At 33.4% G+C, this 17,164-nt stretch overlaps 1 protein-coding gene across 4 annotated transcripts in view; it reads right to left on the bottom strand.

Annotated features, from left to right (window-relative positions):
• Window positions 1-17,164, bottom strand: part of LRBA (LPS responsive beige-like anchor protein) — a 748,688-nt gene that overhangs the window by 311,977 nt on the left and 419,547 nt on the right. For all 4 annotated transcript variants that reach the window (XM_022599722.3, XM_022599721.3, XM_022599723.3 and 1 more), the window contains one exon: window positions 4,124-4,248. In XM_022599722.3, the coding sequence (XP_022455430.1) occupies window positions 4,124-4,248 (125 nt within the window). The remainder of the gene's footprint in view (window positions 1-4,123; window positions 4,249-17,164) is intronic.

The following is a 17,164-nucleotide window of genomic DNA, read 5'->3' as shown; positions in this document are numbered from 1 at the left end:
CCCGTATTATAGTAAAAAAAATTGATACATTAAGAATTAGCCACTTTGTTAATTAAAAAAAAAAAGATAACTACTGGGATAACAAAGTGACCTCAACTGTACATAATATGAGTGTCCACTTAGTGTGATGTGCAGTACATATACCATAACTGTTTATTCTGAACACGACACATAAAGAATACCTTATATACAACTATTGTCCTCAACTAATTCCCCTTTACAGTTTATGCAATTTCCAAGGTCAAGAAAATTTACTCTAGAAAAATTAGTGAAACTACAAAGGATAATTAAGAGAACAAGCCAAGTTCATCTCCTAATGATCATGGATTTCTCAAAAGTTTTAGATAAAGAACCTAGTGTATTTGATCCTAAGAAGGAAGCAGTAGTATCTGGCATTACTGAAGATATGAGAGAATGACATGATTTAGGATCTTTACATGGTCTGTCATTCCTAGAAAATCAAATGAGTTACTTGTATCATTCCATGTGATTGCAAGATACTTTTAAAACTATGTTAAATACTCCTCATATACTTCTATTTGCACGCACATTCTCTACAAAATAAAAATGTCTTAAATTCAATAGGATTCTAGCGCTAAACTGCTTTAGCATTTGAATTAAAATCAATCTTTTCACCATTTAAAACATTTTTTACATGGCTTTAATTTGAATATAAAATTCCCATTATATTTAACAATGAATTTTAGAAGACAGCATAGCACAATGATAAGAAAATCTGACTAGTTATCAGTTAACTTGGGATTTACCTCTATATCTACCAAGAATTATGTTGGACTTTTGTTTCCTCAGTTTCCTTATCTGTAAAGAATAAAGTTAGACTAGACTTTAGCCTTAGGTTCTTTTCAGATCTAAGATGCTCTGATAATAAATAACTGACAAACTGGTCTCTGTGCATTAGGAGAATGTTACAAATCATTACAACTGATTTCTAATAAATTTTAAAACTATAAAATTGGAGAAAATGCCCTCAAGAATCACATACGCACCTCTGCTTCCTGCTGCTAATTTCCATAAAGGATATTTAATCATAAGAGGAAGTATTAATTTTAATTGAAAAATATGACTCAGTTTCTACAAAGTTAAAGAATTCTCCCATTACAAAATGACTTTTATAAATAACCACTTTGGAGGGTCTCTCTTTGAAAAATTACCTGAAGCTCTTTTCCCCAAGCAAGTTAATGTGAACTTGGGAAGGGCAATTAAATTGTCAGAATTAAAAAATTTGTTTTTAACTAGAAGGTAGCCAGAAGTAGAGTCATGGGGCTGGTATTGATCGCCTGAACAGAGAACATCACTCTTCAGGTATTTACTCTGCCACCCTTACACCAGAGGCTTTCCTTCAAATCAAATCAATCTATAAAATAGATGGCTTGTACTACTAAAATACATAACTAATCTCCAACAGTATTTCTATTTAGATGTCCTCCTTTGATAATAATAATATAGTTTGTGATGTTTTAAGGTTCTGCGTTTTCAAAATGTCCTGTCTCCTGTCCTGTTTGTAAATCAATTACAAATAAAAGTGAGAAGTCATAAAATAGTATGAAACTGACATACTATCCTCAGTAATATCTATTTTAATTATTCAAATTCAACATTGAAGCATAGTATTCATCCACGATAAATTCTATGATTTCACATGCTTTTTGATCACATTAACTGTTTTGTTTTGCATTCTTGATTCTTAATATATTTATTTTTATTAGCTTCCTTATTGTAGTTAAGTTAGGATAAAAAAAAAGTTTCACAATTAACACAAAATTAAAATTGAATGTCAACTACAAGATACTCTAATTAATAAAACATTAAAAAATTAAGCTCTTCACCTACCTAATGTATTAGCATAAATTACGCCGACATCAATCAATACCACACTACAATCTGTGTGCTGAGTTCCAAAACTAATAGTTCTTTATTATTTAAAATTAAAAGTAAATAAAATATGATTAGTTAGGGCTTTTACCTTTTTTCAAAAAATGTTATATTAAATATAACATATCCCCTTAATTGGAAGCATCTACTACACATTTAGTTCATTTTTAAAAATATATTTCAGATTTAAATTTATATTCTTAATCTTTCAGAGTACTTTGAATATTAATCATTATGAAACTAGCATAAAATATTACCAAATAGAATGGAATTACATAAAATGCTAAACTTTACTTCTCTCTCTTAATTTAAAAGTGCATAATAAAACATAGATATCATTAATATTACGTTAAACTTTCAATTACTATTTAGAGTAATTACAGTGAAATCTGCTCCTATACAGGATTTTAAGTATTCAATGACAGTAAGCATTGCTAATAAATATCTTTTTTAAAAATCAGACTCTTAGCATTAAAACAGTTGACATGATAATGTTATTTTAAAAGGTAAAGTTCAACAACAAAATTAAAATTTATTATGAAAAATCCTATAATTTCCCAAAGTTAAATGTACTATTTTTGATTTAAATGATTTTAATAAGCTCTGTATTAAATCTATACAACAAATTTTAAATTCAGTTACTGCTATTTCTTTCAGGATAAAGGACTAACAATTTGCCTATATGCAGTTTTAGAAACCAGGTCCCCCTCTCCAGCTATAAAAGGAAAATTTTTCATAAAAATATTTGTATTGTCATTCATAGACTTCAGAACTCACAACTCCATGTTAAATGACAGTTAATAAGACAGAAAGATACTTATTAAATTTTAAGTGCATATGGTAACATCTTTTTGACTGAAAAGAATAAAACTATGAAAAGGCTAAGTTTTTTCAATGTAAGGGTCATTAACCAAAGCCAAAAAAACAAAAACAAAATGAAAGCAAAATAAAAATAGATATATAACTCTGAAATGTATAGCACCACGTAAAAAGTACTTGAACCTTAAAAGCAAAAGTGGCCCAATTAATTCTACATCTTATTTCTCCTTCTCCACCTCCTGTAGTTGAAGATGCAGGGCCCTGCAACTATTATTGCTTTTAGATCACTTTGTTATTGACTATTCTCTGTATGATCATTTATCTTAAAGGACTGATGTCACATTTGGTGTTATATCTGATGACATATTGTGGACATTTTCTTCCAGAAATGGCTCTTTAAGGCTGAGTGCAAGAGGTTAAGCTGCCTGACTGAGGCCAAACCTAAGATCACAGACTTGTAATCTAAATTCTTAATATCCTTCCTGAAACATCTACTTTGTATACTACATACTATCATTTAACCATAAGCTGCTGCATGTTAAACTAATACCCTGAAAAAGGGAAATTAAAACTATTTCTCATCTTACTAAAACTAACCAATATTTATTTTATAAAATCAAAAACAATTTAATATGGAGAGGTACATTTTCCCCCATAATCAATAAATCTTAATTGGCTTTCAAAAATTATAAAACATTATGTGAAACCCTATTATCTAAGAGAGTATATTACCAAATCCAAAGGACTTTTTCAGTTTTTCCAATTTGCTCATCAGGCTTCTACCTAAACTGAATCATAGTGCTATGCATTATATCAAAAAAGGGAAAATGTTTTGTTAAGCTCTGATAACAAAATGATGCAGAACAGGAACATATGAAAATAATGTCTATTCTCTTTTTCCAGGAGGCGTCTATCACAACCATCTACAAATCAAGGCTCAGAAAGTATCTAAGCACTTGGACATTTATTACCAGCTCTCCCGCTTCATCATCTCATGCTAAAATACCATGGTTGAGGGAAAACCATATACACACAACAGAACCTAGAAACGTATTTGGTTTGTAAATGCTGTCTTTCTGATATTCATGGATTTAAGACAGGCATCCTGGATTAATTTACTCAAAGCTGAATGTGTCACTTAAAAGGAGAAATATTTTATCTTCCTACTCTGAAACAAAGGGTCTATGTTAAGTAAGTTTTGCATGTGTAACATAATAAATAAATACACTTGACACCATAATTTAATAGGACCCTACACTAAGTATAAAAAATTGAACTTCTGTTTCTGGGGTGAATAACTGTGAAATGTGGCACTGGACCATTTTACAGTACCTTGTAGTAATGAAGTTATGCTCTTCATTACCAAGTACTGTACCTGCTGCTATTGGCAAGGAGTGGTTTATACACTGACCATGTTCCACGGCTGTTTTTAGTGTCGCTTCAGGATGTGTCGATCCTAGAGGGTTACGCACAAATCGTCGCCGGCGCCGCAAGTCATCTTCCCAGTAGTCGAGGCGCCAGAACTCACGAGGACGACTACAATGAAACAGAGAAGCCACATATGTTAGCAATTATCAAACAGCGTGGTAGCACTGAATTTCTGCATAAAGCTCTCCTTGTTTGCTCTGCCTTTTTTTTCCTCCCATTCCTCTTAATTCTCCCTCCACCTCACACTCCCCTTTCTGCAATCTTTAACTTAGGTATGTCCTTGAAAATAACAATATCACCTTCCAGTCTAAGGAACTCCTTTTCCTTTTTCTTGGAAGGTGAAATGAGCACTAAATACATCATTTTGAAATGAATTGCTGACAGTGTGATCAGTTTCCCCACACTCTAGTGGCATGTGCTCTGATTTCAGCCTCATTTCAGCCTCAGCAGGGCACCTTTCTCTGTGGCTGCATTTATAAACCAGAATAGGGAAAAGGCTATTATAAATATGGTATAGCATTACCTATATTAATCAAAGTCTGTCCCCCTTCATTTTTCTTCCTAATTTGTGCCTTTTTGCACAAGGTCAGTAAATCATACCGTGAATTCTTGGTCCAGAAAGTGTTAACTTTAATGAATATCTCAGTTACATGGTTATGCATGTGATAATAAAATATTACTCTGTTTAGATGTGCAGGAATTTAATTAAAATAATCTCTTAAAATATTCATTACATTTAGCCCCTGAGGCTTAGAACAACACAAGAAAATGCATTTCTTTTCCATTTACTGTTTTTAAATAAACCATTCCTATAGAGTGAAACAGCAATCTATATTCACGCAAATCAGATTGGATTTCTGTTTTATGTAGTCTGTTTTTATATTTAATTAAAAACTACATGCTATATGATGTGCAATAATTGCTATATCAAAAGCATACTTTTAGAAATGTATTTTTTAAAGGGTTCACACAATTCAAGTTCTACTGTATTTTCCCCAATTATGTAGATCTTTTACATGGCAATATATAAATGTCAACTTTCTCTCCTATTAACTAATCGTGATCTAGCATGTTGTAAAATATTTTCCTTAAAAAAATCTCCGCAGAATGTATTTATTCACTAAAGGTACACAATATGAAAACCTCTAAGTTTCAATAATGAAATTTAAAAATTCATAATCAAAACTTCTGCAAAAAATGACTAATGCAAAATAAAATCTCACTTGTACTTCATGAGCTAATAAAATTTTACCTGTCAGCTTTGACAAATTAGTAGCCTTGACCAATTGATAGTCCCAAAATACCTACATAAAAGTTACCCATATTTTGATGTTTTAAAGATGCTACCTTTAAAAATTCAAAATAGATTTGTAAATAAGTACTTCAGTGATTAAAAATTATCTCAGATTAATAAAAGCATAGATAACAAATAGTGCATTATTTAAAGAAGATATTTTTTAAAAAACAATAGGAATCTTATGCTCTTTTCTGAGAATGCTGGGAGACAAGGGAACAGCAAAGATCTCCTTTGTTGATTTTGATCATGCATAAAGAGGAAGAAATATAAAGTAATCTAAATGGCATACAAAAAAGTATAAGAATTGCAGTTCTTGAAAAGAAAAATTAAAAAGCTCTTTTATTCTTCTTTGTTATTTTGCTGTCCACATTTTAAATGAAAACTAGTATTATGATTTCATTTAAATTAAATAAGAAATACATACAGAAGATACATATAAGCAAAAGAAAACAGTTGTTTGAACTCAATTAATAATATAAAATTCTCCTTAGGTGAATGGGGAAAAGGCGGTACACAGATGGCTATGTGTATGGCTTTGATAGTCATGAAGCTTGGATAGGCACTTCATCATTCTGCCTACCTACATTTATCTGTTAAAATTATTATCAAATATCAGCCAGGATGCAGTCGTGAATCACAGGCTGCTCCTCGTCTTCAGGGGAATGATACAATGAAGGTCTATTCATCAGTGCGGCAATCGGCACAAGTAATTAGTTCCCTAGACTGAGATCTCCTACAAAGCCTATTTCAGTCAGCACCACAAACATATGATGGTGTAAAGCTAATGAAAGCTGCTAAAATTTGTTAACCTTTTCTGCCATCAATCCTTCTAATATTCTATGCTTCAGTATTATGCAAAGGTGGTAAATTATTAATTTTTCATTCATCCATCCTTCTGAATTCTGAGTCAAATTAAGTGATGTCATTCTTCTTGATAACAACTAAAATTATAAGAGATGTTAAGCTGCCATTATAAAATTATTACTAAATTAGGTAACAATAGATTCTAGTATAATGCTCGAGAGTGAAGTCAAATCTGATGGTTATTAAAGAATGTACATAATAATTTTTGTCATACAGTAGAAAAACCAGAGGAATTATAAAATCAGTCACAAATTTGCCAGAAACTCAAAGACAATATCTATGAGGATAATAATCAAAATTAGGAGGAAACAGAACTATAATATTTATTTTTGTGCTCTTTGACACTAACAAATAATGGCCACGGTGGTGACATTTGGCTGAAACAAAAGTACTGATACATTAGAAACTGAGAAATTATTCACAAAGTAGAAAAAATTTTGAGGTACGTTTTACTTACCTTAATTATGTACTTCTGTCTTCAAATTTAAATGTTCTAACCAAAATATTAAAAAGATACCATCCAAATAAAATAATCTATACATCACCATGATAATCTTTACACCCCCCCTGAAACTACATCTCAGACTATCTTCTCATGACAAGTAGTCTACCACCTGTTACAACAACTTAAAATAGTCTCAAGACAAAGCAAAATCACTCATTTCAGATCATAGATCTAGAACAGATTACAAAAATCAACTAGAGAAAACAACAATTTCAATACACTTTTAAAAGTCTCTCCAGGTGATGTAGAATACAAACCTTCAAGGAATTTACTCAAAATGCAAGAGTTATTAACCTCATTTGAAAAAAATAGCATTTATCATCCAATTTCTTATGGTTAGAGTAATATATGTTCTTTGAAAAAAAAAGGCATACTCATTTTTTTCAGATGAAGATAATTACTAGCATGTTTAAAGTCATTTACATAGAAAGAGACCAGGACCTAAAAATTCACTGTTTTCTCCCAACTCTGCTCCTTCCAACAACATACAGTCTCAGTATAAAGCTCTATCACCAAGAAAATGAGTCACAATTTGTGAACAGTATTGGAAAGGAGAATGTGCAGGTTTCAATCATCAACTTACTGTAAGTTTTGATTATTCACATAAAGATTTCACTCTTATTTAGGAAATACTGCCACCCCCTCTCCAAAAGCCCCTTCTAGGGGAAAAAGGATACGAAATTGGAAAATTTTTTAAATCAATCCAACACTCTTCTCTTAAGTTTATGAATTAACTAAATAAGTTATTATATATTTTTGGAGTTATCACCATGGTATGGCTAGAAAAATTTAAAAGACTCCATGTATTCAGAAACAGACTCTTGACTGAACACATGCATGGATAAGATGAGAAATCACTTATTCTGAGACCTTAGAAATATATATCTAGACCACTATATACGTATACCTCTATATATCTGTATCTATCAAAAAATTACATTAGTACTACATGATGCCACATTCACAAACTTCATCTATATCCATTTCTACTAATAATTAAAACTAAGATCCCCCACACTTTTCAAATTCAGGATGTAAGCCTAGGCTCTGTTAGATCTGGAAATAAAGCCTTCTCTATAAAAGGTCTAGTAGTTAGGTCCCCTTTTAGTATACAAGCTCCAAGTACTAAAACCTTTAACTAACAAGAATATATTTGTCTTTGAAAAGTTGAGGATGTCACTGAAATTAAATGCTCTAACTTTTCTTTCTAATTATTCCTCTCCCTTTCTTTGGCCTAATTTCAAAGTCTAAGATTAAAATGACAATATAGGTCTAATTGTCTGTTTCAAAGTCTAAGCATAAATCACCTAATTATCCACTTTTAAAAAAACCTTCACATTTATGTGTTTGTACACATAAAACTTTAACATATTGCTATAATCTACATAAAATAATATGAAACAATGCCATTTTTATTTACAGAATATGTCTTTCTGTTCTACAAGAACAAAATCAGATAGATTGTTGAAATAAATCTTAGAAGGAAACACAACTCAAGCATCAACAGATAGGCTATTTGTTCTCCTCCTGGGCCCACTCTGGTCAGTGATTTGATCTAGTAAAACAAATGAATAAGAAAGAGCCAAAAGACAATCAGTTGGAAAAGGAAGAAATATTAAAACAGAGAATCAGTAAGTAAGGGACGATCCACATTTTCCCCTAACAGTTGAATGGTTCAAATATTATATTATTTTCCACATGTAAATTATAAGACTTCTTAAAGTTCAGTTTTCCTCAGAGAAAGTATGGCAATCTAATCAGCCTATTAACAGTGTTGAATGGATGGATATTGAACTAGACTCCTAAAATACTTTCTAATCATGATTGACTCTACCTTGAGTCAGCAGCTAGGGATACAAGGATTATTAAGATATTGTCTCTGACCTCGGGAGAAGACAGATGTGAAAATAAATAATAAGAATTCAAAAAAATGTGTAACACAGCGGAGCTCTATTATATAGCATTAAACTGCACAACTAGAAGGAGCACTATCCACATCAAAATTTGTGTAAATGGCACTCCTGGAGTTGTGCAATGCTCATTTTGCACTGCTGCATAAGCACCCTATGAGAATGATACGGTGCTCTGAGAACACCTTATCTTCTCCCCTCTCCTTTCTTTGCTCAGGCTTTTTTCTCTCCTCCAGCTAAATCTAATCTGCAGAATAGGGAACAGAACAAGGCTCTTCAGATGTTATCAGTAGCAGTCACACAGTTCGTATTTCCCTGATGTAGGAAAAGGTGTTCAGACCACAAATAGGTATGGTTGTCAAAAAACAGGCAAAATTTAATATGCAGAATAAAATAATTGAGAACAAAAGAGAAATACTGACATTTATTTCACTGAAGTCGTTAAATTCATATTACTTTATCAAGGTATATTATGTTTTACTATCACTCTATTAAAGTAGAACAATGTTAATTACTGAAATGAATAGCTATACAAATATTCTAATTATTACATAATCTAAATGTATTGACACATTATTCAAATTAGTCAGATATATGCATGCTTGTCATCCCCCTGGATTTAGTGTTATTTTAATGTAACTTGGATCTACATCAATAAAAGAACTGCTAGTCACAATTCAAGTATATTAGAAAAATTTCCTATTTTCCAGCTTTCCTATTTTCTTGTGACAATACTTGATAAATCTTGATGACCTTAAGAGAAGTCAGTAATAAATTCTTCTGGCCAGAAAAAAGTGCTAAATCCTAGAAAATTTTAGTATTCATATTTTGTTCTTAAATTTGTATACTACCTGTTTTTCTAACTCCTATATCTGGCTACCTTCTGTTTCTATAGTTTTGGATTAAAAATTAATGCTAGACATTAGCTACAACTTAAATAAATGGTAACCTCTAAAAGAAGTACAGTAAATATTTTCAGTGCACTGTCAGCTAGAAGATAAAAGTGCTTAAGTTCTAGAAGGGTTTCACTTTCTGCATAAATCTTGGTGAAATAATGTGCAGGTACTATCGGATATCGTACAATATAAAAGAATGCTTTATCTCACAAACTGAAATCTATTGTGCCTTCATGCAGATAGACAGAAAGAATATTAACTAAAACCTCTGTTTACCAAGTACCAAATATAAATCAAATGCAGGTGATCTATGCACTGTGCTGTCTTAATGAAAAAAAAAGAAAAAAAAAGGAAAAAGATCCTTCAGTTGTATGGAATCCAGCAGATAGGACATCTTCCAAAGCAGAATCCTTTCTTTATTGAGGCCTGACATAGAGAGTTTATATTACACTGAGTCAGTAAGAGCATCATATATATTATTTAATTATATAAAATTACATTTTATGTAGTTATGAACTTCTGCAGTGGTACTATTCAGTGTATTTCTCTATTTCCTTTTAGAGATAACTAGCGACCCATCTTCATTCAATTAGTTATTACTTTGGATATTTTAAAAAAATATAATTTTGCAACAAAGTCAATTATTCAAGAAATAATCCCAAGGTTTTCCTAGCTGTTGTTAGCCTGTTAACCATTTATTTATTTACTTAGCATTTTTACCAGGAGTAAGTTATGAGAAAATAAAAATCTAGTGTTAATTGTACTACCAGTTAAAACTCTAACAATAGAAAACTGAAAAGAAAATTAAAATAAATGATATTGTTGGATTAAGAAGCCCTAAAACTAACCTCAGTAGCCACTCCATTTGCACAAAACTGTTCTATCTTCCCCAAAAATCTAATTTGAAAAATAATTCACCAAACATCAGTTGAATGCCAACTATGTACCAGATCTTGGTACATACAAATAAACTATGCTAGGTTCAGCCTAAAATTTGTTTTATATTATAATCAGGATAAGAAAATTATCAAACATCCATAATAATACAACTTTAAAGTAGACAGCATTTACTGCATTAGGCTACTGTGTGCTAGACATCATGCTCTTTTATACACATTATCACCACGCCTCACAACAACCCTGCCATGATTTAATACTGATATTTTCATTTTAAAGATGAAGAAACTAAGTCTTATCCATCAGTAGTAAATAATAAGAGTCTATGGACTTCAAAGCCAGTGAGCTTTTCACATGCCACTTCCTCTAGAAACTCCTTTGGATACTCTTATAGCTAGGATGAAAGTCCTAATTAACCCTGCCTGGGAGGATTGAAGATTTCATTAAGCTTTCAATGAGGATCTATTTTGTAAGTTCCATGAGGACAAGAGTTTGTGTCTATGTAACTCACTGACCAAGAAGCACAGTAACTGAAACAAAGCAGGAACTTCATAAATAATCAATTAAAGAATGAACGAGATGACTTTTTAAAAGAAACTTAAAGGATAAACAGGAGTCTGCTGGGCAAAATGGAAAAGGCATTACAAGCAGAAGAAATAGCAAAGGTATGGAAACCTAAAAAGGCACTTCTATGTAAGGGAGTTTGGGTAAGAAAGATCGTTTCAAGGCAGCCTCAGAGTGGCAAAAGCTAAGGTAGGAAACACAGGTTTAGAACCAAGATTTCAAAAGTCACTGCATAGTTAACTAAAGTAGTTCCCTTTAGATCTTATAGTCAACAGAGAGACGACCAAACTTTCTTAATACAGGATTATTTATGATCAGCCTTGTATGTTACATGGCAGCAATATAAAATAAGGCAGTGGGGATGGACTGTAGAGGCTAAGATTTCAGAGACATATTTGAAGTGGAATAGATAAGATTTGATGAGACATTCAACATGGGAGGTGAGGAAAAGAGGAGATAATGAGAATACAATTGAGGTTTGTGACAAAACAGGGCAATGAGGGGAAAAGATGCTATATAACGAAAATGATGCAGGTTAAGTAGACATGGTTGGGGAGAATAACAATGTCATGGATACCTAATAATGTCTAGGTAGGTATGTCTAATAAATAAGCAATATAACTTGGGAACTCAGAAAAGCAGCCTGGGCTAGAGATATAAAATGGGGAGATTGATTAGCCTTGGAAGTCAATGGATTCAGGTATTTGTTGAACAAAAATTTATTGAGTTTTTACTATCAGCTAGGTATTGTGCTAGATCCATAGAAAACTATATTGAAAGGACAGGAAAAAGTAAAAATGAAATATGGGAAATTCCAGTATTTAAAAAATTGCAAAAGAGGAAAGAAATAAATAGGGAAGGAAGTAATTGCTTCTCACAATCAGTAAGACAGTAGAAGAACCAAAATAGAATGTTGCCAAAAAAGACAAAGAAGCAAAGACTCTTCAAAGCAGTGAGTGGCCAGCAATATTTAATTCTGCATAAAAATGTCCAGAAGGATGAAGAATGGAGAGAAGCTTTTGATTGTTTTTGTGTTTTAAACAGTTTTATGATATATAATTTATATACCATAAAGTTCACCTGTTTAAGTGTACAGCTCAATGGTTTTTAACATATGTACGGAGTTGTGCAACCATCACCATAATCTAATTTTAAAATATGTTTATTTCCCCCCAAAGAAATCCAATACCCACTCCCAGTCAGCCCATATTCCCCCTTCCTTGGGAATGGATATGTACAGGATTTCACAGTATACAGGTTAGAAGGTAGGTGAATGTGTTTGCTTTGGCCTGGAGCTTCTGAAGTTTGGACCAGTCTTAAAACCAGTCAAATTGTAAGTGACTGATTAAAGGCATTTTTATTAGTCTTGGAACTTTCTGGAGAGCATAAGGACTATGAGAATGCATTTTTTCTTTAACATTTCCAATATCTCTATCTCCAATACCAAAGAACTGAGTCTAATTTATCTTTTAAGGGAAATTCTTTAAAATCAAATTTATAACTAATTCATAGTATAAAATATACAGCAGCTAAAGTTTTAAAGTAATTTATATTAAAAACCACTAGTCTTTAAAATTTCTGGGTATGATATAAAAATATTTTGGCTTCATTTCTTTTAAAGTAAAGATAATCACCTTAGCTGTACCATGTACTAGATCTATGACCTACCTAAATCAGTTATCATCTTTGGGCCTCCACTGCTTTAATAAAATAATTGTAATTTGTTCAGTTACAACAGGGCTGTTGTGAGGAATCAAATGAAATGAAGTCTATGGAATTGCTTTAACAACAGAAAAATTCTATGTAAATATAAGGCATTATTTTCAGTTAATAATGAAATTGTTTGGATACTTCTAGATGCCATTTACTTTGATAAAACATGTGCTTAAAGTGATATCACCAGTGACTTCAAACGTGATTCAAAAAAAAGAAAAAAAGATTAAAAGCCCTTTTACAGCCCCTGGCAATGATTAGCTTCTACAGATTTACCTATTCTGGATATTTTACATAAATGGAATCATACAGTATGTAGAGTTTTCTGACTGGCTTCTTTCACTTCACGTAATATTTTTGAGGTCTGTCCATGTTGCAGCATGTAACAGTACTTCATTCCTTTTTAATTGCTGAAAAATATTTCACTGTATCGATATACAAATGACCCTTGACAACACTGGTTGAGTGAGTCACTTGTATGCTAACTTTTTTCAATAAATACATCACTAAACAATTTCGCGGTTGGTTGAATCCGTGGATGCGGACCCAGTGATGTGGAAGTGGACTATGGGACTTGAGCATCTTTGGATTCTGGTATCCAGCACAGGTCCTGGAACCAAGCCCTATGAATAGCAAGGGATGACTGTACACGGGTTTTCAACTTGAGGGAGGGTGATGTCAGAGCTCCTAACCCCCTCAAGCTCAAGGGTCCCATTTTGTTTATCCATTCATCAGTTCATGGACATTTGAAGTGTTTCCATTTAGGAGGATCTCTGGGCTTTATGATTATAAAATTTATGTACTCAGTTACTCATCTAATAGTCAATCCTCTCCCTTTTCCTTAGAATTGCAATTTTCCTAATTACTCTTTCCTAAGAATTACAATTTTGTAATATTGTAATATCTATCAAGTTTTACATGGTTCAATGACTTATAGAAAGCTGACTCTAATATGACGATATGACTCTAATGACGATAATTCCGTCATTCTTCCAGTGATTGCAGAATCTAGCTTTAAGCCAAATATTGCTTAAATTTCCTGGCAATCATTTTTTCACCAATCTGAAATGCAAAACTTCTATTCAGTAGTTGGGACAGTAGTTTTGCCTTTCTCCTGATTGACTGGAACAAGGAAATATTAGACTCAGCTGCTGGCAGCTATAATACAACCATAAAGAAGCCAGACCGGGGTAAAGTTTACACATCCAGGGACACAACACTGAAAGAACTATAGAAAAATGGAGCTGAGGACCTGCCCCAACACCTTTACATACCCACACTGCTTATTCTGAATGATAATACACTTCTTCACAGTTTAAGTGAGGAAATTCACTTCGGTTAGAGTCAGGTTTTCTTGCCTTTGAAACCATTTTACAGATATAAAGATTACTGGTGATGCCATTAGCCATTTGATTACCATTGTGAAAGAAAACTAGACAGTAATGAACTCATGCTTTGGTGGACACAGTTAATACCTTGTTTTAAAAATTTGGGGCAATGAAAGGAATGTGGGAGATATGATGGTAATTTAAAGAGGGTAAAGAACAGACTTAAGCATATGCGCAGGTGGAAAAAACAAAGTCTAAAGGATGAAGATAGCATGGGGGAGGAGGGGAGGAACAAATTTTAGAAAGAGAGAAGAGGTACGATCCTGTGAAAAGAGCATGATTACTTTGGAAGTAAACAAAGTCACTTGCTTCTCTGTGGCAAGATGGAAAGCTGTAAGGCTCTGCATTTTAATAAATAGTTTAGGATTAAAGAGAAGAAAAACTGAAGGCCTGATTTTGGTCTGAGTATTTCTATTTCTGTTATTAAATAGTAGGGTTTCGATTAAAGAATAGAATAGAGCGGTAAAATTCAGAAAAGTTGTCTTGGGGAATATGAAAGAAAGCTAACTATAGGAGAGGTTAAGGATGACTTAAGTAGTTATGAAGGTCTAGCAGAGATGGGAAACCATTCGTCTATAGTGGCACTAATCTGTACAGCCGTGATCCTTCCCACCCCCACCTATACTCGGCAACCTAACAGCAGGAGTAAAAAGAGCACTTGGCTAAATTCACTCAAGATTTAGAACTAATTTGGCTGCCAGGCCAAAATAAGGAAGGTAAAGGAAAATGACTAAGAAAATGGTGACAATGTCTGGGATGGGTAAGGATGATAAATGTATGATCTTTCTGGACCTCAATAAAATAAAAAATTAAATGTAAGCTTTATTATACATTGATTCATTGGGAAACCAAATTTACCTTGCTTTCCAAGTCACTGATATTGATAATTTGGCTTCCCAATTAATTAATCAATATTATGTTTAATCAATGTATCTAGTCCTTCTATTTGATGCTGTTATGAATTTTCAATTTGTATTAAAACATGCCTAGAATGAAAGAATGGAGGCTTAAGCTGTATTTGGAGACTGTCTTCAGTCTTCAAGCTTCAGGATCATGGTAGTAAATAGTCACAGAGCTGGACAACGTGCACACAGAGAACAATCTGAAGCCTCAGGAAGACAGGACCTCACTCTCTTGAGAAACATATTACATTATGCTCCTGGAAAGGGGATGGGAATTAAAATTTAGTGATTGCCAATAACGTATCAGGCACTCTACTAAGTATTTTACATGTGATCTCATTTAATTCTCAAAACAACCCTATAAATTAGAAATATAATCCCAAATTAACAGGTGCAGAATTGAGACTCAGAAGTCAAGTAATTTAGCTACCAAGAAACATAGCTAGACCTCACATCTGTGACTCCATTACCAAAGGATTTTGGTAATGCTACTTCGGTGCTATTTTGGGTAAGATATTCATACTAGTCCCATAAATATATTCATTATGACAGTTTATTGTACTGGTATGAGTTTTAACATCCCTTTTATAAAATGACAGGTTAGAGTGGGACCTAAATTTTTTTTTTTTTTTTTTTTTTTTTTGCGGTACGCGGGCCTCTCACTGTTGTGGCCACTCCCGTTGAGGAGCACAGGCTCCGGACACACAGGCTCAGCAGCCATGGCTCACAGGCCCAGCCGCTCCGCGGCATGTGGGATCTTCCCGGACCGGGGCACGAACCCATGTCGCCTGCATCGGCAGGCGGACTCTCAACCACTGCGCCACCAGGGAAGCCCAACACTGATATCTTTTTTTTTTCTTTTTTTTTTTTTGTGGTACACGGGCTTCTCACTGTTGTGGCCTCTTCCGCTGTGGAGCACAGGCTCCGGACGCACAGGCTCAGCGGCCATGGCTCACGGGCCCAGCCGCTCCGCGGCATGTGGGATCTTCCCGGACAGGGGCATGAACCCGCGTCCCCTGCATCGGCAGGCGGACTCTCAACCACTGCTCCACCAGGGAAGCCCCCGACACTGATATCTTTAAATAAATAATTTAAAGGCTGAAATGCATCAGCAACCCAGCATAATCCAGCACTTCCTGCCTTTAATCCAAAACTCTCAGGGAAATACTGGTAAACGCAAACAACTGATTTTAACTAGCACAAAATAAAAAATATATATACTGTGATTTGCAAGCTAGATAAATTAGCAAAACAAAAAGTATGTGCTCCTTATCCACAGGGGAGAATGGGCTTATTATGTTACACTTCCAGGTTTTTAAGACGGTTGGAAGCCAGTTCTTTCAATAGTTGCTGTCATCTCCTAGAAAGTTTCTAGTACTTTCAATTTTGAAGCAATTATTCACATTCGGAAGTGATTTATTTTCCCCTCTTTCTTTACTGCAACTCATTTTATTTCTGGCTCTTAATAACCGGTTCTGCTTTGGCTTAATTATATTCATTTACAAATATTTTTTTGAATGTCTACTACTATTTGGAAAGCACTGGTTGAGGTGCTATAAGGGATACTCATATGAGGAAAACAGAGTCTCTAATCTCAAGGTACTTACAATCTAATAAATGGGATAAAATAAGCAAACAAAGAATTATATGGCATAAGATCCACACCATAAGAAAAGTAAAAATCCAGAGCTTTGGAAATTCAGAAAAAGGAGTAAGTGATCACATATGTTTTAAAGGGATCAGGAAATGCTTTAAGGAGCAAGAGATTTTTGAGAAAGATGCTTAAGAAGGGGTCAAGTTTCAACTGATATACAAGGAAGAAGATGGCATTGTAGGCTTTTAGGAGAGCATAAGCAAAAGTATAGATAGAGGTCAGAAAATTAAGCAATCTTATTTGGTTGGTCCCAGTAGGAAAGGAGGTATAAAAGAAAGGTTGGGGTCTGGCCATACTGTAAAGGAGTAGGGATGAAAAACTAATGAGTTTATATTTCACTCATTCACTCACCTACTTAATCAACAAACAGTTACTGAGCACCAATGATGCACAAGGATCTGTGTCAGGTGGAGATTTAAAGAGTCATTTGGTGA

The sequence above is a fragment of the Delphinapterus leucas genome, chromosome 5 (genome assembly GCF_059928025.1).
Source record: "Delphinapterus leucas isolate spDelLeu-1000000601 "Yukka" chromosome 5, BTC_Dleu_Yukka2, whole genome shotgun sequence".
Lineage (NCBI taxonomy): Eukaryota > Metazoa > Chordata > Mammalia > Artiodactyla > Monodontidae > Delphinapterus > Delphinapterus leucas.
Note: the sequence above shows the minus strand (reverse complement) of the source record. Positions and strands in the feature narration are given on the sequence as shown.